At 35.6% G+C, this 27420-nt stretch overlaps 1 protein-coding gene and 1 non-coding gene across 6 annotated transcripts in view; both read left to right on the top strand.

Moving 5' to 3' along the window:
- SNX9 (sorting nexin 9) overlaps positions 1-27420 on the top strand; it is a 140188-nt gene that overhangs the window by 107660 nt on the left and 5108 nt on the right. For 4 of the 5 annotated variants that reach the window (XM_037820482.1, XM_037820479.1, XM_037820495.1 and 1 more), the window contains exons 10-16: positions 9355-9485; positions 13521-13624; positions 14841-14944; positions 17974-18051; positions 23970-24046; positions 25118-25207; positions 26854-26968. In XM_037820482.1, the coding sequence (XP_037676410.1) occupies positions 9355-9485; positions 13521-13624; positions 14841-14944; positions 17974-18051; positions 23970-24046; positions 25118-25207; positions 26854-26968 (699 nt within the window). Of the gene's footprint in view, positions 1-9354; positions 9486-13520; positions 13625-14840; positions 14945-17973; positions 18052-23969; positions 24059-25117; positions 25208-26853; positions 26969-27420 lie in introns of those variants that run through there. The other variant, XM_037820502.1, reaches the window with a different exon arrangement.
- On the top strand, positions 22050-22155 carry LOC119528308. Its single transcript, XR_005215620.1, has one exon. It is a non-coding gene; the product is annotated as a U6 spliceosomal RNA (small nuclear RNA).

Below are 27420 nucleotides of genomic sequence, written 5' to 3' on the forward strand. Positions count from 1 at the left end.
CCGATGAGAAGAAACATGGAATCTGTAAAGGAAGTGTGCTTTCCCAAAGGTCAAGAAAGATCAGAGAGCATAATCCTCTCTCAGCAAGAGTTGAGATAAATAGTTTAAAGGAGGGACTGAGAAACTCAGCCAGCCAGGTGGCTGTGCCAGCTCAAGGCTTTTCAGCATGAAGTGAAGCTTGTCACTAGATGCCAGGTGACTTGCGTGCTTGGACACTTTTGCATCTGCTTTCTGTTTTGATCCTCACAGAATATAGGTGTTTTCATCTTCACTGTACAGATGAGGAAACAAATTCAAAGATGTTAATCTGGCTCTGCCCAGTATAGCTAGAAAAGGAATTTGAATCTGATTCCAAAGCCTGTCCTATTTCTGTTATGTGATACGGAGTATCTCATCTTTAGTTAGGTAATCCTTACCTTACCTTAGGATATGTAAGTTATTCTCCGTAAAACTTGACTTGGTATTTTATTTTATGTTGTGTTTATTTTTCCCTGTGGTTTTTTGGGGGAAGTGGAAGCTTTGTTTCTGAAGAAGCCATTTCGATTTTAGTGTTTTTGAAAACTTTTCAGGAATTTCAAATGTCACAGCAGATAGAGAGTTTGGCTGCATTACTAGGTAGATAAATAATCTTAGCAGTCATATGGGGTGACCCTTTTAGCAGTTCCTGGTGGAGCAGGGGCAGGTGAGTGGAAGTCATTTATCAGAGTAGCCAGGTTGGCGTTGATTGCAGCTTCCTTCCATCCGTAGGGGTTCCGCTTACCCCAGTTCTTCACCTGGTTTAGATACTCACTATCCCTGTTTTTTTTTTTTTTTTTTGCCATTGTTACTGCTTTAAATCATGGCTTTGTTTTTTAAAATTTAGATTTCTTTCCATGAAAACTTCAGTCCTGCTTTCCTACATATTTTCTAATTTCAGTCTGTTTCCTTGAATTTTATACTCTTCTTTGTCAACGTGGCTAGCACAATATGTGTTCTGTAATGTTTAAATAAATAAATTAATGAACTCCCTTAAGGTTGTGGAAATTTGTCACATCTTTTAGGTTTTAATATATTGTTTATTCTGAATCGAGTAATTATAGTGCTATTTTAAATTATCAAAGACTTGCAGTTCCCCTCCCAAACTAAGGTTTGCCATGGGGATGTCATAGAATAGCAAGAAAGTAGCAGCTTTTACTTACGTCTGAAGTAAGTTGAGCTTTGATTCACTGGCTGGGATATGTGCCGAGGGGGGACTGAAAAGCACAGAAGCGACTTTATTTCCCCTTTCTTTCTTGTTTGCCTCCTGCCTGCAATACCACAAGATCAGTATTATAATAAAAATTCCCCTCTCAAAACCCATAGGACTGTACAACACAAAGAGTAAACCCTAATGTTAATATAATTATATTAAAATTGGTTCATCTGTTATAACTAATATACACTCTTGCAAAACCTTAAAATAGGGAAAACTGTGTGTGTATGTGTGTGGAGGGGGTTTATATGGGAACACTGCACTATCTGATTTTTCTGTAAACCTACAAATCCTCTAATTAAAAAAAAAAGAAGAAGCTCCCCTCTCACTTAAATCCTGGAGAAAAGAAACAGTAATACCAAGTAGATGATGTCATTACGTTTCTGTGAACTTGATACTTCATCCATAAAATCTTAACAGGTAACATCTTTTATTTGGTTATAGATTTTTTGTTCTTTGTGAAATAATGTTTTATTCCTGGGTTATGCCAAACTGTTATATTCACATGCTTAGTGAAAACCATAAGGAAGTTCTTTGAAAATGGGGAAATGGAAGTTTCCCTTATCCCCCTTGTTTTTTAAAATTCTCTGGAATGTGATATGATAGTTTTACTAAGCGTAGAACAACATCTGAAGTCCTAGTTTGGGGATAAACCTGCTATGTCAGAAAAATTTTCAGGAGGACTTTTTTTCAGTAAAATTTCAATCAGTGGTTCAGTAATAACTCTTGGTATAATTCACTCACTCATAAAGGGGAACTCAGTGTAGCCCAGCTCCATGCTGACTCACAAGCTCTTCTTTCCAAGGAAAGGAACCTTGTTTTTCCATCACTTTAAGCTTATGTAGTATTTTATCTCTACTTTCAATAAGTGGAAAATTTTAAAGGTGTTAATATACAGATGTGTTCTGAACTATGTGCTGTTCAAGTGCCACTTTTTAGGTAATGCGTTTTTGATGTATGGGTCCAAAGTGTTCTTTTGTCAAAAGATTTCTGCTTATTTGTGCTTTTAACTTCTAAAGGAAGATCCAGGGATGCATGTTTTAAAATTTGAAGTTTATTTACTGTAAATTCACTCTCTTTGGTGTGTAGTTCTGAGTTTGACAACAACCACTACACTCTTGGAACCATCACTACAATTAAGACACAGAGCAGTTCCATCACCCCCCAGGATATCTTCATGTTTCCTCTTTATATTCAACCCCTTTCCCTCATCAGTGAGCCATGGCAACAGCTGATCTGTTCTTTGTCTGTGTAATTTTGCCTCTTCCAGAATATCATCATAGATGGAATCATATAGTGTATGAGTCTAAATTCTTTCACTTTGCATAATGCTTTTGATATTCTTCTATCTTGTTGTGTATATCAATAATTTGTTTTTATTGCTGAGTAGTCTTCCAATGTTATGGATGTATCTGTTTATCACACTGAAAGGATATTTGTGTTTCCAGGTTTAGGCAATTATGATTAAAGCTGCTATAAATATTTGCATACAGTTTTTTGTGTGAAAATATGTTTTCACTTCCCTTGGATAAATACCTGGAAATGAAATGGTAGTTGTGCATTTAATACTTAGAAACTGCCAAGCTGTTTTCCAAAGTGGGTGTACCATTTTGAAGTCACCACCAGCAATGAATTGGAGTTGCAATGGCTCCACATCCTTGTTTATACTTGGTATTGTCAATTTTTCTTTTATTTGAGCTATTCTAATAGGTGTGTAATAGTATCACGTTGTGGTTTTAATTTGCATTTCCCTAATGAGTAGTGTGTAGAGCATCTTTATATGTGTTTATTTCCTATATATATGTATCTTCTGTGGTGAAGTGTCCTTTCAAATCTTTTGCCCATTTTTTTGTAGGTTGTTTGTTTTCTTATTGTTGAGTTTTGAAAATTCTTTATATATTCTGGAAACAAGTCTTCCTACAGATATGGGATTTGCAAAAAATTTGTCCCAGTTGTGACTTGTCTCCAACTTGGCTTTTTCAAAATTGTTTGGCTATTCTGTTTCTTTTGCTTTTCCATTTAAATTTAAGGATCAGCTTGCAGGTATCTACAAAAAAAATCATGCTTGGATTTTGATTGGCATTGCATTGATTCTATAAAACAATTTTGGAAGAATTGACAACAATATTTAGTCTGCCAATCCATGAATATGACATATCTCTCCCTTATTTATGTCATCATGATTTTTTTTTTTTTTTTGTAGTTTTCAGAATACAGATTTGCACATATTCTGTTAAATTTATAGGTAAGAATTTTGTCGGGGGAAGCTGTCTATTTGTAAATGATACTATTTGATTAATGTCTGTTTTCCAGTTGTTCATTGCTAGTATGCAGAAACACAGTTGTTTTTTTGTGTGTTGACCTTGTGTCCTACAACCTTACTGAACTCACTTATTAGTTCCAGGAGCTCTTTTGGGCATTCTTGGGATTTTCTGTATAGAAGATTGTGTAATCTTGTAATAAAGACAGTTTTATTTCACACTGTCCAATCTTTGTGCCTTTTATTTCTGTTTTTGCCTTACTGCACTAGCTAGGACTTCCGGTATGGGGTTGAATAGGAGTGGGTGAGAGCAGACATCTTTGGCTTGTTCCCAGTCTTAGGGAGAAAGCATTCAGTCTTTCGGCATTAAGTATAATGTTAGCTATATGGTTTTTGTAGATGCCCTTTATCAATTTAAGGAACATCCTTTCTATCCTAGTTTGCTGGGGATTGTCATCTTGAATGGATCTGAGTTTTGTCAAATGTATTTTGTGCTTCTGTTGAAGTGATAATATGTTTTTCTTCTTTAGTCTATTAATGTGGTGAATCAGCTTTCCATTGCTGAACCATCCTTGCATTTCCTGGGTAAACCTTACTTGGTCATAATGTATTATTATTTTTATATATTTCTGGACTCAGTTTGCTAATATTTGACTGAGGAATTTTGTGTCTGTGTTCATGAAGGATAGTGGTCTGTAGTTTTCTTGTAATGTGTTTGGTTTTGGTGTCAGGCAGTGCTAGCTTCACAGAATGAGTTTGAAAGTAATATGTCCTTTTCAATTTACTGGAAAAGATTGTGTGGAAGTGGTTATTTCTTTATAGTCAAATGAATTCAAATATTCATATATTCTAATATTTATTATAATTCACAACTGAAATCATCTGGACCAGGAGTTTTATTTGTGGGAAGACTTTTGTCTATGAGTTTAATTTCCTTAATAGATACAGAGCTATTCAGGCTATGTCTTCTTCAGTGAGCTTTTGGTAGTTTGTCTTTCTCAAGGAATTGATCGTATGGGTATAGAGTTGTGCATAGTATTCCATTACACTTTTAAGGTCTGTGGAATCTGTAGTGGTAATCACTCCTTCATTCCTGATTTTGGTAATTTGTGTGTCCTCTTTTTTTCTTCGTCAGTTCAGCTAGAGGTTTATCAATTTTGTTGATCTTTCCAAAGAGCCAATTTTTAGTTTTGTTGATTGTTGTCTATTGTGTTTCTCTTTTCTATTTCAATGATTAATGCTCTTGTCTATATTAATTTTGGCTGCTTGTTTTGTTCTTGTTTTAGTTTTTTAACATGGAAGCTTAGATAACTGTTTTGAGACCTTTCTTTTATTTCTATTATAAGCATTAAATGCTACAGATTTCCCCCTAAACACTGTTTTAACTGCATCCCATAGATTTTGTTGTTATGTTGAGTTTTCATGTTCATTGAGTTCAAAAGTATTTTCCAGTTTCCCTTTTAAGTTCTTCTTTAATCCATGAGTTATTTAGAAATATGTTTCCCTTCCAAATATTTGAGGATTTCCCATATTTCTTTTTGTTGTTTGACCTCCAGTTTAATTGTTATGCTCTGAAAATGTTACGTGATTTTAATCCTTTTAAATTTATTGAGACTTGTTTTATGGCCTAGCGTAGCCTATATGCTTGATACAGTGACCTTTTTATCATTATGTCCTCCTTTGTCTCTAGTAAGATTTCCTGCGTTAAAGTCAGTTTTGCTCCAGTATAGCTCCAGGCTTTTCCCTCTTTTTGTCTTATTCCTGTCATGTATATTACATCTGTTTACGTTATAAATCCAGCAATACAGATTTGTATAATGATTGCTTTCTACAATCTTATGTCTTAGGTCTTTTAAAGAAGTTAAAAGAAGAAATTAGAAAAAATATATCCAGAAAGTCTTTTATATTAACCCATATATTTCCAGTGTTCTTCATTTCTCCTTGTGTATTTGAATCACTGTCTTGAGTCATTTCCAACTTTTTGGTCTGAAGGGTTTCCTTTAATATAGCATTGTAATGCAGGTCTGCTGTCAACACATTCTCTCAGGTTTTGTTTATTTGGGAATGTCTTTACTTTGCCTTTACTTTTGAAGGATTTGCTGGATATGGAATTCTCGGTCAACGGTTTTCTTTCAGCCTGATGAACGTGTCTTTCTGTTGCCTTCTGTCTTCCATTGTGTCATATGGCAAGTCATCCATTAATTGTGTTGATGCCCTCCCCAATAGGCAGAGTCATTTTTCACTTGCTTCTCTCATGATTTTCTTTCTGTCTTTGTCTTTCAGCATTCTGATTCTGCTGTTTCTAGGTTTGGTTCTCTTTTGTATTTATCCTACATGGGGTTCATTGAGTTTCTTGGATGTATAGGTTCAAGTTTTCCATCAAATTTGTTAAGTTTTTCACCATTATTTCTTCAAATATTTTTCACTTCTTTCTCTTTTCTTCTTTGGGGTCTCCCATTCCAAGTATGTTGATATCCTGATGTTTTCTGAGACTCTGTTCATTTTATGTCACTTTTTTTCCTCTATGTTCTCCAGATTTTACATTATTTCTATTAATGTCTCTTCAAATACATTGATTCTTTTCTTTTACCATCTTGAATCTGCTGTTAAACCCTCACAGTGAATTTTCCATTTCTCTTAATGTACTTTCAACTCCAGAATTTTTATCTGATTCATTTTTATAATTTCTTTCTCCTTCTTGAGAATCTCTATTGATTTCTTTTTGTTATGCTTTTCTTTAGTTTTAAAAATATGGTTCCCTTTAATTCTTTGAAAATATTTATAGAACTGCTTTGTCTGCTGTTTTGCTTTTGTCTGCTAAATTCAACATCTGGGGGGCACTTAGTGACAGTTTCTGTTGACTCCTTTTTTTCCAAGCATACTTTGCTATTCATCATAATTTTTTGTTGAAAAAAATGGACATTTTAGATAATATATTTTAGCAACTCTGGATGTTGAATTTTCCTCCCTGAAGGTTTTTATGTCTGCTTTTTGTGTGTTTCTTTGCCCATATAGTAACTTTTCTATGCTAATTCTCTGAAATCTGTCTCTAAGCTAAATCTCTGAAATCTGTCTCCTCTGCAACTCAGTTAAATATATAATCTCCCCCACCCCAAGATTGGCTTGTGAAGGGTTCACCCCTGTGTCTATATAGATGGGTAGTCAAAGCCTGTGATGGGACAGAATAAGGCTTCTGTACTTTGCCAATGGATTCGTGTATGGGTAGGGAGTACACTTAGAGTTCAGTTATCAGTTTCAAGTTCCTGACTTTACTTTCCTCTGGGCTCTTGTGTCTCCTGTGCATGTGCGTGCAGCCTCAGAGTTGGCCAGGCGTGTGTGGCTGGATCTACTATCCAGCCTCAGCCTGGAATATGCTTGTCCCAACCAAGCAACTTAGGCTCATAGAGCCATTGTCCCACCCTGTTCAGTGGCCTCTGGGATTGTCATTTCTACCAAAAGTACTGCTGATCACAGTTATCTCCCACTACTTCAAATCAAGAGTGCATTCTTTGACCTCAGTGGGGAGACTGTAACTGCCAGTCTTCACTGCCTGCTCACCCCTGGCAGAGCCTCCACGTCAACCAAGTTGAGGGATGTGGGAGATGGGGGCAGCCCCAGACCAGAACGCCACAGATTTCTACTCTTCTTTTCTGAAGCTTAGCAGTTTTTCAAGCATAAACACATCTCTGATGGTTGTTGGCCTTTGCCCATTTTCCAGAACACTGATATGGTTGTTTTTGTCAATGTTGTCAGGCTTTATAGTTGCTTTTTGGAGGGTATTAACTGATCTCCTTACTCCACCATGCCCAGAATTTCCACCTCCCTAAGCCTTTAACTCATAGTAATTTTTGTTTGATAGGCTAATAGAAATTCTTCGTGTTCACTTGATGTTTAATATATCATGCTGGTTAAGCTGATTTTCTACTTTGAGAACAAAAACATCATTCATTAAGCTCTATTTAGTATGCTTTTAAGTTCTGATATTAGTACCTTTTGTTATTGCAGTCACGGAAAAACTGGCTTTTTTATTTTCAATTGAGTACTTAAAAAAAAAAAAAAAAGACAAGTAGGGAAAAGGCTACAGCCCTGAATCACTTACCATAAATACTGAATTTAAATCTGCATGTTTGTAGACAACATTATATTTGAACACATTTTTATAAATATAGAAATTGCATGTACATTATATGAGTTACCTATTAAATTCCCCTTTATCAGTCCCTTCTTGCCTACAGGACTTTGTATGGCTACATGGAAATTGGCATAATATTAGTTTATAAGAAAGAGGTAGTTTTCATTTTGAGGTAAGATTTACTTTCACATTTGTTACTTTAGGGATTCTTGAAGACAATGGCACTTTGCTCCTCTGATTATTCTGATCATGGTAAAAGTTTTGTTGATGTTTTAAATTGGAATTTTTTAAAATTCAGTTTTACTGAGATATATTCACATACCATACAGTCATCCACATTGTACAATCAGCTGTTTACAGTACCATCATATAGTTGTGCATTCATCACCACAATCAATTTTGAACATTTTCCTTACTCCAAAAAAATAAAAATAAACGTAAAAAACAACACCCAAAGCATTCCATCTTCCTCATCCCACCCTAGTTTTCAATTAATTTTTGTCCCCATTTTTCTACTCATCTGTCCAAACACTGGATAAAGGGAGTGTGAGCTGCAAGGTTTTCACAATCACACAGTCACCCTATGTAAGCTACATAGTTATACAGTCATCTTTAAGAATCAGGGCTACTGGGTTCCAGTTCAACAGTTTCAGGTATTTCCTTCTAGCTATTCCAATACACTAAAAGCTAAAAAGGGACATCTATATAGCACATAAGAATGAACTCCAGAGTGACCTCTCGACTCCATTTGAAATCTCTCAGCCACTGAAACTTTATTTTGTTTCATTTCACTTCCCTCTTTTGGTTAAGAAGACTTTCTCAATCCCATGATGCCAGGTCCAGGCTAATCCCTGGGAGTCGTGTCCCATGTTGCTGGGGAGATTTACACCCTGGGAGTCAGGTCCCACATAGGGGGAGGGCAGTGAGTTCACCTGTTGGAAATAAAGCGGACCTGTAAGGGAATAAATGCTCACTCGGTTTTGGAGGAGAAAAGAATTTATTTACAATCTTGCAAGATAGGGCGCACAGCCAGAAACATGGAGGGCTGGCACGCGGGAGGAAGAACATGGTGATCTTTTAGTCTCCTACTCCTAATGCGCAAGTCCCTCCCCTATTTCCCCATTGGCTGGGTACTACGGAGGTTACAGCCTATCCGAGAGAGCTAACTAGCCCATCTTTGAGATTTTTAATTGTACATCCTATCCGAGAGAGTTCATTCAGTTTAAATTTCCTGCTGGGAGCTCCTGCCTCTGATTTTACCCCATATCTCTTTACATTCTAGTACCCATGGTTACTTTTCCATGTAAGGAGCTGGCGCAGATTCTCTCTCTCTTCCCTTTACCACAGGGCCTGTTTAAGCCAGTTCTGCCGCTGTTTTCCCTAGTCCATGCTGTCTCTATGTGAAAGCTAAACTTAACCCTTTCTTACACACCTGCCAAGTGGGCTTAGAGAGAGAGACCCATCTGAGCGAAAAAGAGGTTCTCTGGGGAAGACTCTCAGGCACAATTGGAATTTTTAAAGACTATTTTTTGAAAATTTATAAACTAAACTCTGTTATATCTTTTCTGTAGTGTAGGTCTTCGAGTATACAATTTGTTGTTTGTTTTTAGGTTAGTGAAAAGGAACTGTGGTTTGGCTTTTGCTAAGCTTTCTACTGAGTAGCCAGTAGTTATAGTGATATTAATTCGTTTTATGCAGAGTTGTATATCACTCCTGGTTTGTCTCTCGCAGGTCGCTTCGAAGAGGAATTTATCAAAATGCGCATGGAGAGACTTCAGGCGTGGCTGACCAGGATGTGTCGGCATCCAGTTGTCTCAGAAAGTGAGCTTTTCCAGCAGTTCCTCAATTTCCGAGATGAAAAGGTAGGGATATTTCATTATGATGGTCTCAGAGGATATTGAGAGGAGTGACATTCATACTGCATTTATGTCTGAAAGGAGTCAAAGTTATGTTGCAAAGACAATGAGAAGACAGAAACCTAAATTGTAACCATAGAAAATTTACTCCTGGCATGTGAAAGAATGGCCTGCCAGACTGGGTTCCCATCACTGGTAGTGGATTGGCCTAGAATGGGCAGGGGTTAAAGGACGTGATAGAGTGAGGAATTTTCTCCTGGATGCTTTGAAAAGTGGAATCCATCCCAACTATGCAGGATATTATCAGGGTGAAGCGAGGGGAGTCACGTTTGGACCCTACAATATAATAGCACCATGAAAGAAAAAGTAGACACGGAGATGAGCCGTTCTTCTCAGAGCCAACTAGTTTTTTCATAACTGTAGTTGTGAGTCCAAAGAAAATGCTGATTTCTCTCTTATCACCCTGTGGGCAGTTGGTTATTCTGTCAGTGGCCATCTGTTCCTTAGTAACGTCAATTAAAAAACAGGCACTTGCTCTTTCATTAATGTCTGCTTTGAAAATAATTTTCTCTCCTAGTAAGCCTTTACTCTATTGTTTATTGTATCGTTTTTTTCTCTGAAGGTGTTTCCTCCATAATTTCTCTCCTCTCAAAATATTACATATTTTAGAAAATAATCTAAAGAATAAAAAGCATGAGTTAGCTCAGAATCCAACAGCTACTACTAAATATATTATAATCTTGGAAAAAAAGTCATGAAGTTATTTTAATCTTGAATCAATGAATTGCATATTGTGTGCCTTGTTGGAACTTTCAGAGATTTACTTACTAAACTTCATTGTTAAAGTGAACACACTGACAAAAAATTTAAATATTAGGGTTCTGTGTATGTTTATAGATATATGTGTATACTTAGTGTAATTATTTGGACCTTGTTTTCAGTTATTGCCTATTTCTAGAATTCACATCCTCATTTGAATGTATTCTATGTGTATGTAATCAGCCAGGAAATTAGAAAACATTTGTTTAGGTGCTTCAACATTTCTTGGTGAATTTGTGCATTTCATAGGTCTAGCTTTGCAGTTGCTCTAGAAAGCCCTACTTTTTCTGCTCAGATGTAATATTCAGTTACAGTTTGTCATGTTACTGTAGCAGTGAAGCTAAGTTCTTTGAGTTCCGTATGAAAATCAGTTTCTTTACTTAGTTACAGAAACTACATGGAACCCACCTCTAAGTTTGCCTAGAGTACTGGTTACCTAGAGTACTTTAATTAGAGCTTATTTGGTTCATTTGCCAAGGATTCATTTTAGGAAATACTTCTAAAAGTCACATTTTATGTGCAGTGGGATTTAAGAGAATACTAAATCCAAACATTGGTCTTTTTTTATTTTATTTTTTTGATGACTGCCTCCTTCACACGAGTCATCTCACCATAGACTTATTTCTCTTAAGTATTTTTAAAAACTTTAAAGGTGGAATAAGAAAAAAGAATGAACTTGGTATCAGGTGCTTGAGTTCTAGTCCTGGCCCTGCTTCTAACTACCTTGGTCATCAAAGCACTGAATCTTTTTGGGCCACAATTTCCCCACTTGCTAAATGAAGCAGTAAAACTAGATAATCTCTAAAACTCTGATTCTGTAGTCAATAGGAGTTCATATAGATGGGGGCTGTAGAAAATTCCAAGAATTTACAGAAAAGTTATAAAAGGTGGGGATTAGTAAGGTGGCTGGATATAATACATTGTATCTCTCTATAGTGGCTATTGACAGTTAGAAAATGAAAGTGTATAAACACCACCATTTGCAATAGTATTAAAAATATCAAATATCTGGGAGTAAATATAATAAAATATACAAAACATCTACATAGAAAATTGTGAAACATCGAGAGGAATAAAAGAAGACCTAAATAAATTTTCCAATATCATGTTTCATGGATTGAAAAACTCAATCTTATGAAGTTGTCATATGTAGAAAATCAAAGGGCTAAAAGTCACGGTAACGCTCATTAAAGAATGAAGTGAGATGAGGACTTCATTGTATATGAAGACTCACTATAAAGCTAAAATAATTTTAAAAGGATGGTATTGGTATAAGGATAAGCAAACAGACCAGTAGAGCAGAATAGAGTGGGCACTTGATTTATGACAAAAGATGTTGCTGCAGTGTAGTGGGGAAAGGATAGTCTTCTCAATAAATGTTGCCAAGTTGATTGGATGGCACCATTGGGGAAAATGAAATTTGGTCACTACCTCACAGCAGTCTACTTTTATTGTGTTAATGGTGATTTTGGTATTGTGATTATATTTTTAAAACATACCCTTATCTGTTAAAGATACATAATGAAGTGTTTATGGGTGAATGAGATTTCCTTTAAAATATGCACAAAAAAAGTAGAGTGGAAGAGAGTAGATAAAATAAGGTTGGCAAAATGTTGATAATTGTTGAAGCTGAGCCTGTAGGGGTGTATATACTTTTCTATCTACTTTTGTATATTTGAAAGATTCTTTTGTGTAAAGTTAAGAAAAAAAAAAATTAATTCCAGATGGTTTGAGGATCTAAATATGAAAGGTAAAATGAAAAATAATCTAGAAGAGAACATAGGAGAATATTTTCATATTCCTAGAATAGGGAAGGACTTCTGAAATAAGGCACACCAAAAAAACTAACCATAAAGGAAGAGATCGATAGACTACATTAAAATTAAGAATTTTTATTTATCAGAAGAAGCCATTAAAAGTGGAAAGCAAGCTATAGGGTAAAAGATATTTAAGACAAATGTAACCATAAAAAGGACTATATTTTAGAATATGTGCAAACCCATGCACATCAATAAGAAAGATAATCAACCTAGTAGAAAAATAGTCAGGAGATTTATCACGTACTTCACAAAAGAGGGCGCCTGAAGCATCAACAAATGTATGAAAAGGTACTTAATCTCATTAGTAATCAAGGAAATGCAAATTAAAACCACTGTGAGATACCAGGCACTCACAAGAATGGCTAAAATTAGAAAGGCTGACTATACTACTTGTCATTGTCGTGAGGTAATCTTGCTGAGACTCTCTTACACTGCTAGTGAGATCAAAAATTGGTAAGACCAATATGGAAAAAGTTGGTGAATGCACTCATGACCCAACAGCTCCATTCCTAGGTGTCTACCAAACAGGAAGGCGTGAATGTGCCCACCATGAAACATGCTTTAGTCCTAACTTGGTGCAGGATGGGGGTGCTACCAATAGTAGAATGGGTAAATAAACTGGGGAATATTCATTAATGGACTATTAGACAGCAGTGAAAATGAATGAACTACAGCTATATATAGCACAAATGTGTCTTATAAGTACAGACTGAGCAATAGAAGCCAGACACAAAAGAATGCATATGAAGGATTCTTTGCCACTTAAGAAACTAACAGAAAGGTAGTTTAGGGATGAATATTTAGGTGATCAATATCTCTCTCAAGAAACTCAGAATGGTAACCATAAAAGAAAGGATAATTGTCACCTTTGTAGGGGAGGGATGGGGTAGTGATTGATAAAGGGACATCGTGGGGAGGGGGCTTCTGGAACACTAGCTGTTTTTCTTAGTCTAGGTGGTGGTTACACAGGTATTTACTTTGTAAGAATTCATTGCACAGTATATTTTTGCTTTGTGCAATTTTCTGTGTGTATGTACAAATTTATTTAGCTTATAATATTGGTTCCCATCTTATATTTTAGAAAAGCTTTAACTTTTTTAGACAATGGTTAACCTAAAATTTGATATGTGTTTCTATTGGTAGCCATTTGGAAAAGTGGCTGATTCACATCACCTTTCAAAAGGCTTGTCCTCATAAGGACCATTCTGTGCAGTGAAGTCATTCACATATTGAGATTATATTTGAGATTTGTAGGTATTTGGTTTATGGTACAGAGGGAGATGGCATGGGAGCTCTGCCTGAAAATTAGGAAGATGAATAGTGAGCCAGTTGTGCTAGGGAATTTTAAAAGACCAGTTTGACAGTCCTCTCCACTTTAACACTAAATTGTTGCTTTTCATAGGAATGGAAAACTGGAAAGAGGAAGGCTGAAAAAGATGAGCTTGTGGGAGTTATGATATTTTCCACCATGGAGCCAGAGGCACCTGACTTGGACTTAATAGAAATGTAAGAGTTACTGCCAAATCTTCCCCCTTCTCAAGTTTATACACCTCTTAACTGCAGATCCTAGCTGGTAGGGCCACAATGTCAGACTAGTTTGTGAAGTGAGTAGGGATTATAGTCCGATGACAAGGAAAATATCATTTGTACATGAAAGTACTCTTTCTAATCATAACATTAGATTAAAATCTGCTTCCTTTTTACCTTGAAGTCAGTGATTTCATATTTGGCACAGCATTTAGTAGTCATTTCTAATAAAGTATGATGAAACAAAGTGGCGTAGAGCCAGCTAACAACCACATCATATTCATCTATGCAAAAGTCTCTTTGGATGTTGCCTTGAAGGAAGCAGTCTCTAAAATCTTCTTTTTCTGTTTTTTTTAAATCTGTTTTTAACCTTTTAATCTTTTTTTTTAAATGTAGGCTCAACTGAAAATTTGGAGTAATTCCTTTTCTCTACAAGGACTAATAAGAAATCATGTTTTTTAAAGAAGCTTCTTTCATACCATAAAATCATTGCTTTTGTATTACCAAAAATACAGACAGGAGGAAAAAATATTCCTCCAACCTCCCCGAGATAAAATCATTGTTAATACATTAGGATATAGTCTTCCAAACTCTCCTCTGTACATGTGTTTTTATAGAAAAATTTATTTATTTAAACAAACATGACCTCACACTACACTTGCTGTTTTATAACCTACTTTATTCATTTAACTGTATATTGTGATGAACTTTTCATGTTAGTAAATATCCTTTTACATCCATTAAAAAAAAATGATTTTCTAAGACTCAGTAAAGTTCTTATTGGAATCAATGAAAAACTACCATTACCAACCAATATTATTGTTTTATAGCCATGATCTGATGGCCAGTGATTAAAATTTCACTTAGTAAGATATTCAGGAAACGGTGATTTTATTTGCTTTGGAGTAATTTTAGTAAAAATGTACTAGAAAGTGAAGGGGAAGCAAAGTCATGATACAAATAATGGATTTTTAAGTTATTCTTTAAAATACCTGTATCAAGCCTGTTTTTAAAATGAATGTAGGTAAAAGGTGGTCATTAAATGCAAGAAAAGTTACCTGTGGTTATGTTTGAGCTGAGTCCCCACCACTACATTGATTTTTCTCCTATTTCACATAACATCTGCTCAGAGATTTGGTAGCAAATTCAAGGGCCTGCCTTCGTATGTGAGTGATGGGCTGTTTTTGCCCCACAGAGAGCAGAAGTGTGATGCTGTTGGTAGATTTACCAAAGCCATGGACGACGGTGTGAAGGAGCTGCTGACCGTGGGGCAGGAGCACTGGAAGCGGTGCACTGGGCGTGAGTGGTTTCTGTGGGGGGGGGTGCAATCGCCGCTTCACAGCCTTTGTCACGTTAGGGGGCCGCCCACAGAAAGGAATGGGGGGGGTGAGGTCATGTCCCTCCTGGAGCTCTTTGATTAACCACCTCACTTCCCAACCCTGGTTAGCTAACAGAAAATTGATTCTAACAACGCCAGTTCAAGAACTCTCTTTTTAAAACACCATGATAGTTTTAGTATTTCCAGCTGTTTCGGGTTTTATATTCTGTAGAAAATTCATCTTTTTGCATGTGTAGAGGGTGCTTATGGTTTATTTTTAATCCCCCAATTTCACTTTTTAATCTTCATCCATTTGGTAAGATGTCATGTATTTGACCAGAGACATAATTTGTAGGAAGAACTAGCAGAGCTGATAATAGAAAATATGTAAGAAGTGTCAGACTCCAAGCCCTGTGCCAAGAGTGGTGTGGAACTGTCAGCCATGGTTTTCTGCCTGTTTCCATGACCTTCAGAACTTCTTGCCCTCCCTCTCCTGTGTTTTAGACTGTCATTCTGCTAACCTGTGTCCTCGTATTCCACAGAACCATGCAGGTCTGTTATCCAAAAGCCCAGAATAGAAGAACATTGTCAGTGGAGATGAGGCCCCAGGGTTCTGCCCTGCTCCTCTCAGGCCCAGAGTAGCACAGAAAGAATAAACTGCCCCTGCAGTGCTGGGACTGTGCTTCACAGCACTCACCATGCCCGAGTATCACATTTTCCTCCCCTCCCCATCTTTCCTGCCCTCTTTGCTAGTACAGCCTCCTGAGTTCCAGAGAGAAAGCTGGGCTCTCTCTGGATCACCTGTGTTAATCTGTGGAGAAAAGTGTAGTCTAATCAATCATTAAGACTGTTCTGACCTTCAACCGATACCTACGGGAATATTGGTGGTTTATTCGGGGATTTTAAAAAAAGTAAAAATGGCTTCTACTTTAAATTATTAAAGTAATACATGCTCACGTTTAGATTATAACAATACTTTGGTACTCCTCATGGGAAGGACCTTAATTGTTTTCATAAAAAAATTTTTAAGGTGTTATTTGTTTTTTCTGAAAATAAGGGGAAAGAATCAGAACTCAAAGGATAATTTTAATGAAGAAGAAACTAAATCTGGAGTGACTTGTGGGTGAATTATTAAAATAGCTTAGCAAAGGCAATAGCAATATCAAGAGCTATTAAATTCAGACCTGAAAAAAGAAGTCCTCCATCAGGGGTTGGCAAACTGTTGCCTGCAGGCCAAATCTGGCCTTCTGCCTATTTTGTAAATAAATGTTTATTGGAACATAGCCCTACCCATTCATTTATATATTGTTTATGACTGCTATCCTGTTACAGTGGCAACATGTAGTTTCAACAGAGACCAATGGCCCACAAAGCCTAAAATGTTTACTGTCTGACCCTTTACAGAAAAAGTTTGCCAACCCCTACCTAGCATTAACAATTTGTAGTGTACCAGCTATTCATACTTGAGGGACACCAGGAGTAAAAACAGCTTGTTCCTTTCTCAAGGAAAAAAAAAAATGATGCTGTGTCCTAAATATAGAAACTAAACCTGAGAAACAAATATATACGAATGCAGTATTTAGAAAACAAAATCCATTTAAGCCTTTGGTCATGAGCAAAAAGGGAAGTGATACTGTTTTTTAAAGTATAAATGAACTAATTTAATTTTAAAAGTAATGAATTAATTTTAGCTGTAAACTCTTAGGAGACCATTGTAATATAAATCATGTTTTAGAAAATGTTTTAAATGAGTGCAAATCTTTCAGTTTTTTAACAGATATCACAAAAACCTGGGATTGTGATTTCTTTTAAAGAATTACATCTCCTGTGTCTATATCTGTCCTGTATAGTCCATTAGACCAATTTATAAAATAGAGAATATTGGTTTAAGGCTCTAGCAGGGCAGGGTCTTTGTTTAGGATTTGATTAAGACATATCTTCTTTCTTTTATTCTCTCACAAAAACATTTTTAAAACTTCCCAGTCTGCATGGTGAAAAAATCTAGCACATGCTCTGTGGTGAAACACATGGCAAATATCTTTATCCCCAGGTATACAGGCAAAAACTGAGGTATAAAGAAGTAAATAATATATTAAAATTACTTGAGCTAATGTAGTTTGAATTCATGTGTCCTGATTACTGCAGTTCATAGGCTTTACTTTTCTCTAGCTTAGATTTTTTTTAAGAAATATTTGAATTTTTCTTTTCTTCTTTAATACTACAGGAAGTCTTGAAATGCAAATAATGGTTTCTTTTGAAAAGGCAACAGAGGAGTTTAAGACTGTCTACAAATGCAAAGAAGGCAGCCTAAGATGTAGAGACTCTTCCTTGGGAAGTGCTCCAAAATGATCCTAGAATCACAGAATTTTCACACTAGGAGCAACCTTAGAGATCATTTAATTAATCTTCTCATTATTTAGATGAGAAAGTTCAAACTACCTCCGTGGTCTTGGGATGTACTACTGTAGTATTTCCTACATAACTCGTTGCTTTCAGTGTTTTCTGTTTTTTTTGGCAAATGATCATCTATACATACATACACAATATCCTGGGAAAAGCAATGTATTTGGGATCATGAGTGTCAAATCTAGTGTGCATTGACTATGTGACCTTGGGCAAGCCAATTAACTTATCTGAGCCTTGTTTCCTAGCCCATAAAATGGTGATGATGTGTATGTATCTGGTACAGAGCGCTATTGTGATGATCAGGTGGCCTGTGGAAAAGTACGTTGTAAAAGAAATCATCTCCTAAATGAGCCTCTGTTTTCACTTATTTCATTCAATAAATAAGTACATGGATGGTAGTACTTGTTAATAATAATAGCATCCACCAATTGAGAACTTAATGTGTGAAATTGTAATTTTATATGAATATTTTAAAGAATATAGACTACTTTGAATCACTTCAAATTTCTTTTACTATAAAAGTAATCATTTTTATTAAATAGTTGAATCACTTTTCACTTTGCTCGGAGGGTTAGTTAATGGTTTACTCCTTTTTCTCTTTCAGCATTGCCCAAGGAATATCAGAAGATAGGAAAGGCCTTGCAAAGTTTAGCAACAGTGTTTAGTTCTAGTGGTTATCAAGGTATGTCTTTGTTTATTTGTTCCTTGCACCTTTAGTGTCTTACCCAGACATATCATCCTTGCCAACAAACAGTAACTCTGCAGTTAAGCATCCTTGTCATTGATATTTAAATTGGCTAGGCTGCTGCACTCTGGACTTTCGTAACTGCACTTATTACTTTTGAGAAAAAGAGAGGATTGTATAATTTGTACTTTCTTGCTAGTTTTTTTGCCTTTCTTTACTCTCAGATATAGCCCTTTTCTTTTAAAGTAACAGATAGCTGTGGTATGCAGTATTGCTTGCATCTCTCTGCCAAGAACTGCAGAGTAAAATCTTCCAGTTAAAAAGGCCAGATTTTATAAAAGTCACTTGAAGGAAAAAATTTTGACTAATTGAAAAAATGCATGTTGTCTTACATCTCTCCATAACTCATAATTGTTTTCAACTCATCACATAAATGTATATCTTACCTGTGGAATTATGATATATAATATTAGAGGTCATTGTATATTTCCATTGGCAACACCTGTGAGAATAAGGTAGCTGCATTTCTTGTTTATTTTGATTTGTATTTGTTCATTTGGGCTTATGGAACAGGTAAGAAGTAAAAAGGATTTGTCAGGTAGTGGCGCTTATTAAATTTGATTATCTCCTATCACTTAGAGAAATTATACAATTGGCACTTTCAACTGATAAAATATCCTGATACCCAGGGAAGATAGGTCTTTGGGTATAAGCTTCTGAATATTTTAAGCCACAGGAAAATTTTCACTTTCAAAATGTGAGATTTGGGTCTCATATTTATGGGTGTTTCTCATTGGCCTGGCTAAATGTGTCTTACTATGAATCAACACTTTTAGACTGGAGGGGACTTTGGAATTTAGTCTGAGTCCCTCATTTTAAACACGAGGAACCTGAGGCCTGTAAGAATAAGCACCTCGGCCAAGGTAACAGAGAAAGTTGCGGAGGAGACCAGCTTGCAACCGTGTCCATTAGTAGGCAGATCTCTAGGTGCCTTTCATCTTGTTGGTTCTGCAGGAACTTGACTAAATGATAGTGTTTGTTCTGGAGATGCTGGGAAATCATCTCGTTGGTCCTGATGTTGTACTTATTTGTCAGAACTAACCTGAAACTATGTCTTCTTCAAACTTACCTAAGAGATCTCTCTCTCTCTCTGTTCTTCAGCCCTGCCCTCAGCTTCCCAGATAGCCTTTTAGCCAACAGAAGTCCACTGTAGGAGACCAGCTCTGCCTTTGGGGCTCCTCCAGGTTTTAGTCCCTCATATCAGCCCAAGTGCAGCCACTAACAGCTCTGCTGGTGCTTCCTTGTCCCAGGAAAGTTCCCCTGCCTGTGGAGGGCTCGCTCTTCCACCCACCCTTGTGCCCAGACTCAGCAACTCACCTCGGGTGGAATTGGCTGCTGGTCTTTGCTAATCTGGGAAGAACTCACCCCTTGCTGAATTTAGTTAATTTGCAATTTTTTTTCATATCTACAGCTCTTCAATGACTTTAATTAAGGAAAAGTATTACTTTTTAGTTTATTTGGTATTTTCTTATTATGGTGGAAGCATCACTCTCTTGTAATCAACTGCATCCTAACTGGGAACAGACTCCTCCAGGATTAGATTTTTACCCTAACAGTAATCCTTCTAGCAATTTCCGAGTTCTCTCAGTTATAAGACATGTACTCAGATTTGGGGCTTTAATCATTTGAAGTCACATGTAAAGCTTAGAAACCACTCAGTACTAAATTATAGAATTTTTTCCTTTAAATTTTTATTTTGAAATAATTTCAAGCCTAACAGGACCCTTGCAAAAATACAAGAGAACTCCAACATACCTGCCCCAAATACCCAGATCCACCAATTTTAGCATTTTACCACAATTGCTGTATCATTCCATCTATCTGTCTATCATCTATCTATTTCTGGAGAGTAGATTGTATATACATCATGCTTCTTGAACACATAATAGTTCCATGTACATTCCCTAAGATAAAGGATATTAACTAATATAAACCACCTTAAATACAGATGCCAAGTTTAATAACTTTGATATAGAATTTATCATCTATATCCCAATTTTTTCATGTCCTATATAAATATCCTTTTGGACTTTTTCTCCTCCATTGTTAGGTCTAGCCCAAGTTCATGTACTGCATTTAATTATCATTATCTCTTTAGTTGCTCTTTTTTGTTTTTAGTTTCAGAAACATATATATACAACGCAAACTTTCCCATTTCAGTTACTCCCAAGCATAGGACCCAATTAATGTTTTGCCACCCTAACCACCATCCGTTACTAGAAATTTCCCATCATCCAAACAAACCGTATACCCATTAAGCATTAATTCTCCATTCCCTCTACCCCCAACTCCTGGTAACCTGTACTCTACATTCTGTTTCTATGAGTTTGCATGTTCTAGCTATTTCATGTAGGTGGAATCATACAGTATCTATCCCTTTGTGTCTGACTTATTTCCTGCAACATGATATCTTTGAGTTTCATCCATGTAGTGACATGTATAAGAACTTCATTCATTTTTAAGGCTGGGTAATATTCCATTGTACATATATACCACATTTTGTTTATCCGTTCATCTGCTGTTAGACATTTGGAATACTTCTACCTTTTAGCTATTGTGAGTAATGTTGCTTTGATCATTGTTATGCAAATATTTGTACAGGTCTGTGCTTTCATTTCCTTTGGATATGCACCTAGAAGTGGGATTGCTGGGTCCTGTGGTAGTTCTATGTTTAACTTTTTGAGGAATTGGCAAACTGTTCTCCTGAGCACCTGCACCGTTTTACGTTTCCACCAACCAAATGTATAAGGGTTCTTATTTCTCCACATTTTTGTCAGCACTTGTTATTTTCTGTTTTTTAAATAATAGCTGTTCTAGTGGGTATGAAGTGATACCTCACTGTGCTTTTGATTTGCATTTCCCTAATGGCTATAATTATATTGAGCATCTTTTCATGAGCTTATTGGCCATTTGTGTATCTTCTTTGGAGAAATGTCTGTTCAAGTCCTTGCCCATTTTAAAATTAGGTTATTTGCCTTTCTGTTGTAGAGTTGCAGGAGTTCTTTATATAGTTGGGATATTAAACCCTTATCAGATATATGGTTTCCAAATATTTTCTTCCATTCTGTGGGTTGTCTTTTCACTTTCTTGATAATATCCTTTGATACACAAAAGGTTTTAATATTAAGGATGTCTAATTTATCTGTGTTTTCTTTTGTTACTCATGCTTTTGATGTAAAGTCTAAGATAAGAATCTACTACCCAATACAAAGTCCTGAAGATATTTCCCTATGTTTTTGTCTAAGAGTTTTATGGAATTTGCTCTTATATTTATATCATTGATTCATTTTGACTTAATTTTGTATATAGTGTGGGGGAGGGGATCTTTTTCATACTGTATATCATATAATTTTAAAGTACCAATTCACTTGTTTCATAGTCTATGCTAGAAGATACAAACATTATTCACTATTAAATGCAGAAATGTTAATAGAAAATGTGGATAATTGAAACAAAATTCTAGAAAAGGCAGGGAAAAGAAGATGACAGTAATCTGGAAAATCATTTCTAAAGAAGTCTTCAATTTCTTTATTCTGTAAATAAATCTTCCCATATATTACTCATTCTTTTAAAAATAGTGTAGAATTCACATACCTTCAAAATGATCAGATTTTTACCAGGATTTTATCTATGCTTATAATCATCAATCAATCATAAGTAAATTCTTAGCTATTCTTACAGTATTCATGCAAGTATTAAAAGGGTTCAATTTAATAGATATTTTCTGTTGAATATCATTCACCTTGCTAAAGATACCATTGTTTTTGAAGAACCATTCCCGTTTCTTGATTAGCTTCTCCCACTATGAAAGAAAACGAAGGTCAGCAGAGTGTGAGTGCCGTGTCCTCTGTGGTCTCCCCTCCATGCACTCTTGCAATGATGTAAATGATGCTGATTCCTACGATTACCTCCGATAATATTAAATATAACTTTTGGTACTCTCTTCAATAGCACATATACTAAAGTTGGAACAAAACAGGAATGACTAGCATGGCCCTGCACAGGGATGGTATACAAATTCGTGAAGGATTCTGTATTTTATGGATTATCATGGAAATAATATTCGATAAAAATATTTAAGTGGTTATCTCTGGAGGGGTGAGAGGGACAAAATAGAATCTAGACTTCTGATCCTATCTTGTTCTGTAGATTTGACTTTGGAAACATGTAAATGTTTTACATAATCATTAGAAAACAAATTTAAATCAAAATGAAAAACAAATCCCTGAAATGCAAAAGCAAAATGAAACATATGCTTTGTTACATCAAGATGTAGGCATAACCACATAAAGAGGAATTATTTCAAATCACTTAAAACAGTATTTTGACATTACATCCCTAGTAACATATGACTTAAGGCCAAAAAGAACTGCGAAGAAAAAAATCCTAGGCTGTTTTCAGTAATCATACAGTTAGCAATATAATACTGGTATTGATATTTTAAAACTTCTAAAATGTATTTTATATATTATAGGAAAAAGCAAATAAGTATGTTACTGTTGTTAGCAACTAAGGTTTTTTTTTTTAAATAAAAGAGAGAAACAAAAAACCAAAAGTTTTGAAAGTTAAGAAAAACCCTACAGTTCTAAATTTGAATTGGAAATGTGAGTATGAGTTCATTGTGTGTTTTTCTCTTAAAAAAAAAATAAAATAAAATTTTCCTTGCTCTGCTCACTGAAAAGGCCTAGAAACAAATGCTGAATCCAGTAGCAGGAAGCACCTTAGCCCCACCCAGATGGTGATTTCTGTACACCATTTTCCACCAAAAGCAACCAGGGCTTCTAATATCAAAAGGACTCATGCCAGCTGGAAGAGACTTCCACTGGCATGTGAGTAGAATATTTGAGGATTAGTGAAAATAATAATTCCTGCGAATGAAGCTTTTTAAATATGTTTAAATGCAGAATTGCATTGATACTTTAGAAAAGAATTTAATCTCAGTCACCTTTGGGGGATGCGGGGATGCTAGGTAATCCACTCATTATTCTGAAAACGGTACATGAAGAGAAAGACTGAGGCATATAACCTGCTTCTCCTATTCAAAGAGACAAAAAGTTAGTAGGCAAAAAGTTGATGAAGGAAAGTTTCTCTTTTTAGAAGTATTTCAGTTCATAAAGAAGGAATGATCGAAGTAGAATAGCACCATTTTTGCAGGCCCCTACTATGCAGTGATCATCTGTGGCTTCCAATAGCAGAAGAATACCAATAGTTAGACATTGTGCTTTCTGAATCTGATCAAGACTCTAGATCTAATTACTAGTTTAAAGAAAGTGCAGGGGTCAGAGAAATGTGTTAAATGTCACCACAGAGATGCAGTCAGCAAAATCCAGAATGTGGGTACCAAGGCAAATGACTTCAACACCTCCTACCCACCTGGCCCCCTCCAAAAAAAGAAACTACAAGAAAAAGAAAAGGGAAGGAAGAGCTTGCAGATTTTAGAAACATGGCCAAATGCCACACGTGCCTTGCTTGGATCCTGATGCAAGCAAGCCAGGTTGTTATGACATATGGATGTCTGCACTCTAGCTAAGTAATTTATATTGAGTAATTATGGTCTTTTCTTAGATGTGATAATTTTTAGAAAGCTCTTATCTTTTAGATAAGGACAAATATCTATGGATGAATTACTGTATGTCCAGTGAAAGGGAGAGGTAGGGTCTGGAGGGTGTAGATGACAATAATACTGACCAAGAGCTGGTAATGGTGAAACCAGGTGATGGGTGGTTGGGATTCATTATGCATTCTCTCTAGTTTTCAGACGTTTGTGATTTTCTCTAATAAAACTTTTAAATAAAATAAATGAAAAGAAAATATTTGTAATTTACAACCACTGCTGTAACTGTAATCATTTTCAGGTGAAACAGATCTCAATGATGCAATAACAGAAGCAGGAAAGACTTATGAAGAAATTGCCAATCTGGTGGCAGAACAGGTATTAACATAATCACAATTCTAATTAAGATTTTATGCTTTCTAATCCATATATTTTATTTAAAAACCTATTTTGAGAAAAACTGTCCAAATGAATATCCTCTTTTTTTCTATTCCTCTCTATATTTGTAAATTATAATTAATAATTTACCTTAAGTGGATGGATAAATTTGTCATCAAGAAATCTAAATGAATAACTTTCAATATTGATCTCTCTGATCCAATCTTAGCAATCAAGGGATTGTACTGTACAGAGAAAAACACTGGCTCCAATTCCAGTTTGGACCACTGGTCCTTGGAGCCTTTGCTTCTCATCTGCTCAGTGGCAATGATAATTCCTACCTCACGGTTCTCGGGATTTGCTAGCTGCTAGATAGGACACACTGGGTACTGTCCCAGGCAGATTGGGTCTGTTACAGCTGTATGTTTTTTGTTGGGATCTTTCCTGGCCCAGTTTTAATGCTTTTTACAGAAAATAGATAAGCTTCCCTAAGAGGAATAACCATCTAAGTTGTTTCAAATTCCTAAATTAAATTACAGTTCCTTTTAGATAACCTCTTGAAATATGTTTATGCATGCACACGCATATTCTCCTTGATACTTGTAAAATTAATTTTTAGAAATGTAGCGTAGTTAATAAATCCAATTCAGAAAAAAGTGGAAATTTTAAAGTTGCTACTTAAAATGATTACAATATTATTTTTAAAATTTTTTTTATATTCTCTGCTAAAATTTAGAGATTTGCTTGGGTATAAACAGTATGGATTAGCTTCCACCCCCTCCCCCCATGTTGTATTTGAGCCACCTTGAAAGAGTTAAGTTTACAAACTGACTTAAAAATTATGTTTTATCATTTTCTTTTTAGCATATGAGTCAGAGTGGAGTATTCTTAGGGCTTCTTCTCTTTTCAGAAAACCAACTGAATGCTCGACAATTAATAGTTAAGTTAATAATAATTAGATAATAGTCATAGTACAGCAAGGATTTGGTTAATAGTCTGCAGATATAGTTTTCTTTTTCCTAATTTTCTGAATTCTTCTGCCAGTAACGACCAATGTGCATCTTGTTACAGCCTAAGAAAGACCTCCATTTCCTGATGGAATGCAATCATGAATACAAAGGTTTCCTTGGCTGCTTCCCTGACATTATTGGCGCCCACAAGGTAACTGGTGATAGAAGGTCACAGAAGACAGCAGCAGGGGAGCCGGGGCAGACACACCAGGCACCTGCTCTGAATCAGGAGGAGCCGCTCTCAGAAATCAGCTGGAGCTACTTGAAATGTTTCAGTATTAGTGAGGTTCCATAGCACAACTAGTATATGGGAGGATTTTTAGTTAATTTTTATCTATAGAAAGATTATTTGGGAAGTACTAAAATATGAAAAATATTCCTTTATGCATGTAGTTAGGTCAGATATCAAACAAAAATAATCACAGTGTTTGATCAGCTGGAGCTACTTGAAATGTTTCAGTATTAGTGAGGTTCCATAGCACAACTAGTATATGGGAGGATTTTTAGTTAATTTTTATCTATAGAAAGATTATTTGGGAAGTACTAAAATATGAAAAATATTCCTTTATGCATGTAGTTAGGTCAGATATCAAACAAAAATAATCACAGTGTTTGAAACTCAAGATGGTAATAGGAATAAATACCTGTTTATCAGTGGGAGCCTTTTAAGGTGTTTGTGCAAGTCTTTCAAAGGTCCTTCCCTGTCAAGATGAAATGAAATGCCTGTCTCTGAACCTAACAAAGGGTTTCTTAATTAAAGTTAAGAAATATTGGTCAATATTGTTTCTATGTGTTTATCTATATTAATGATAAAAGAAACAAGATCATTCCCATCATAAAAGTTTTTAAATGAAATAAAAAATTGGTTTTGGGCATCCTTCGATTTTGATTCTGGTTAATTTTTGTCTTCCTGATTCAAAATCTGTGTATTACCTCGGAGTCCTGAGTATTTTATCAACTGTAGTACTCTAGATTGTAATTTACTTGGATTTGGTCTGGTATGTGATCCTAACAATCCTGGCATGTGGCAAGTTTAGCGTTTTTCTTTATAATTTAAGTATCAGGAAGGGGCAGCAGAGGTAAATATGAAGCTTTATAAAGCTTCAGATAGCTTAATAAACTTAGGACACTTGCTCTCTGTAGGAATTTATGCCAGCAGACAGAGAGTTCTAGGCATGGAGCCTAATTTGTGCATGAATATAGAGGGTTTTTTCCTAGGCAGCTCTAAATATTAAGCGTGTGATGGTAGTGGAGTGAAAAATGTTTGGCAGCTTTTACAATTACTCACATCTGAGTATTAATTTAAAATTGATTCAGTATCTGTTACAAAAATCAAAGTAAAACACAAACCTTAAGATCAGGACACTTAAGCACCAGCTGCTGTATTTTACAGTAGAGTAAGAGAGATGGTTTCTGTGTATGTTTGATGCCACATTGTCCACAAAGGACTTTCTAAACCTGCTGACACCTGCTTTCCTATTACAGGCTTCTCTCATAATGGCAGTGGCTCGTGAATATTAACAGAGAGAGAGAGTGTGCTATTTGCTTCCCTGTTTTGTGGCTGCATAAACCTGTAAATGTTTGTTTAGTTACGCTTTTCAAGAGTAACAATCTTTTTGCTTCCATGTGACTTGAAGGAAGTTAAATTTAGATGCTTTCCTGTATTCTTATTTGGTGGAGACATTTGCTTGTTCGGTAACAAGTCTCTTATAGAATATGTTAATATTATATTTTAAACTAATGACTAATCCTCTTAGTTTTATTTTATTAATATAATTGGATTTTATATTTTTTCAGGGAGCAATAGAAAAAGTGAAAGAAAGTGATAAACTAGTTGCTGCTAGTAAAATCACCCCACAAGACAAGCAGACCATGGTAAAGCGAGTTGGCACGATGTCGTATGCACTGCAAGGTAAGAGAAAAGGTTTATGAACTAGTGGTGGAGATTCCCCCCCAGCAAGCTTGCTGTTTCCCTTGTTGGAAAGAATTCCCAATGTGAACAACAGTGAAATAAAATAAAAGTTCATTTAAAATATCCTCATAAACCTCCTGTTTTCAGATTCCAGTGTTAATGAAAATCTGTAATATTTATTTAATCTTTTGTACATTTCCCTGATATAACGATGAATGACAGCTTGTTTAAACCTGTACATTTTTATTATTTCTTAAAGACGTTGTAGATTCTTTTTCTAATCCTTAATATCAGTACCTCTCATAATGGCCTTTTAAATTTCCAAGTTCAGCTTTTAGCAGTCTGTAACCTCCTGCTCCAGGACCATAGAATGAAAGGAGGCTTAGAAGTAGTATTTTAGGCGTAATTTGACCGTTAGTACCAAAGAAGATATTAATTTTCATAGATTTGAA

Source organism: Choloepus didactylus, chromosome 2, assembly GCF_015220235.1.
Source record: "Choloepus didactylus isolate mChoDid1 chromosome 2, mChoDid1.pri, whole genome shotgun sequence".
In the NCBI taxonomy this organism is placed as follows: Eukaryota; Metazoa; Chordata; class Mammalia; order Pilosa; family Megalonychidae; genus Choloepus; species Choloepus didactylus.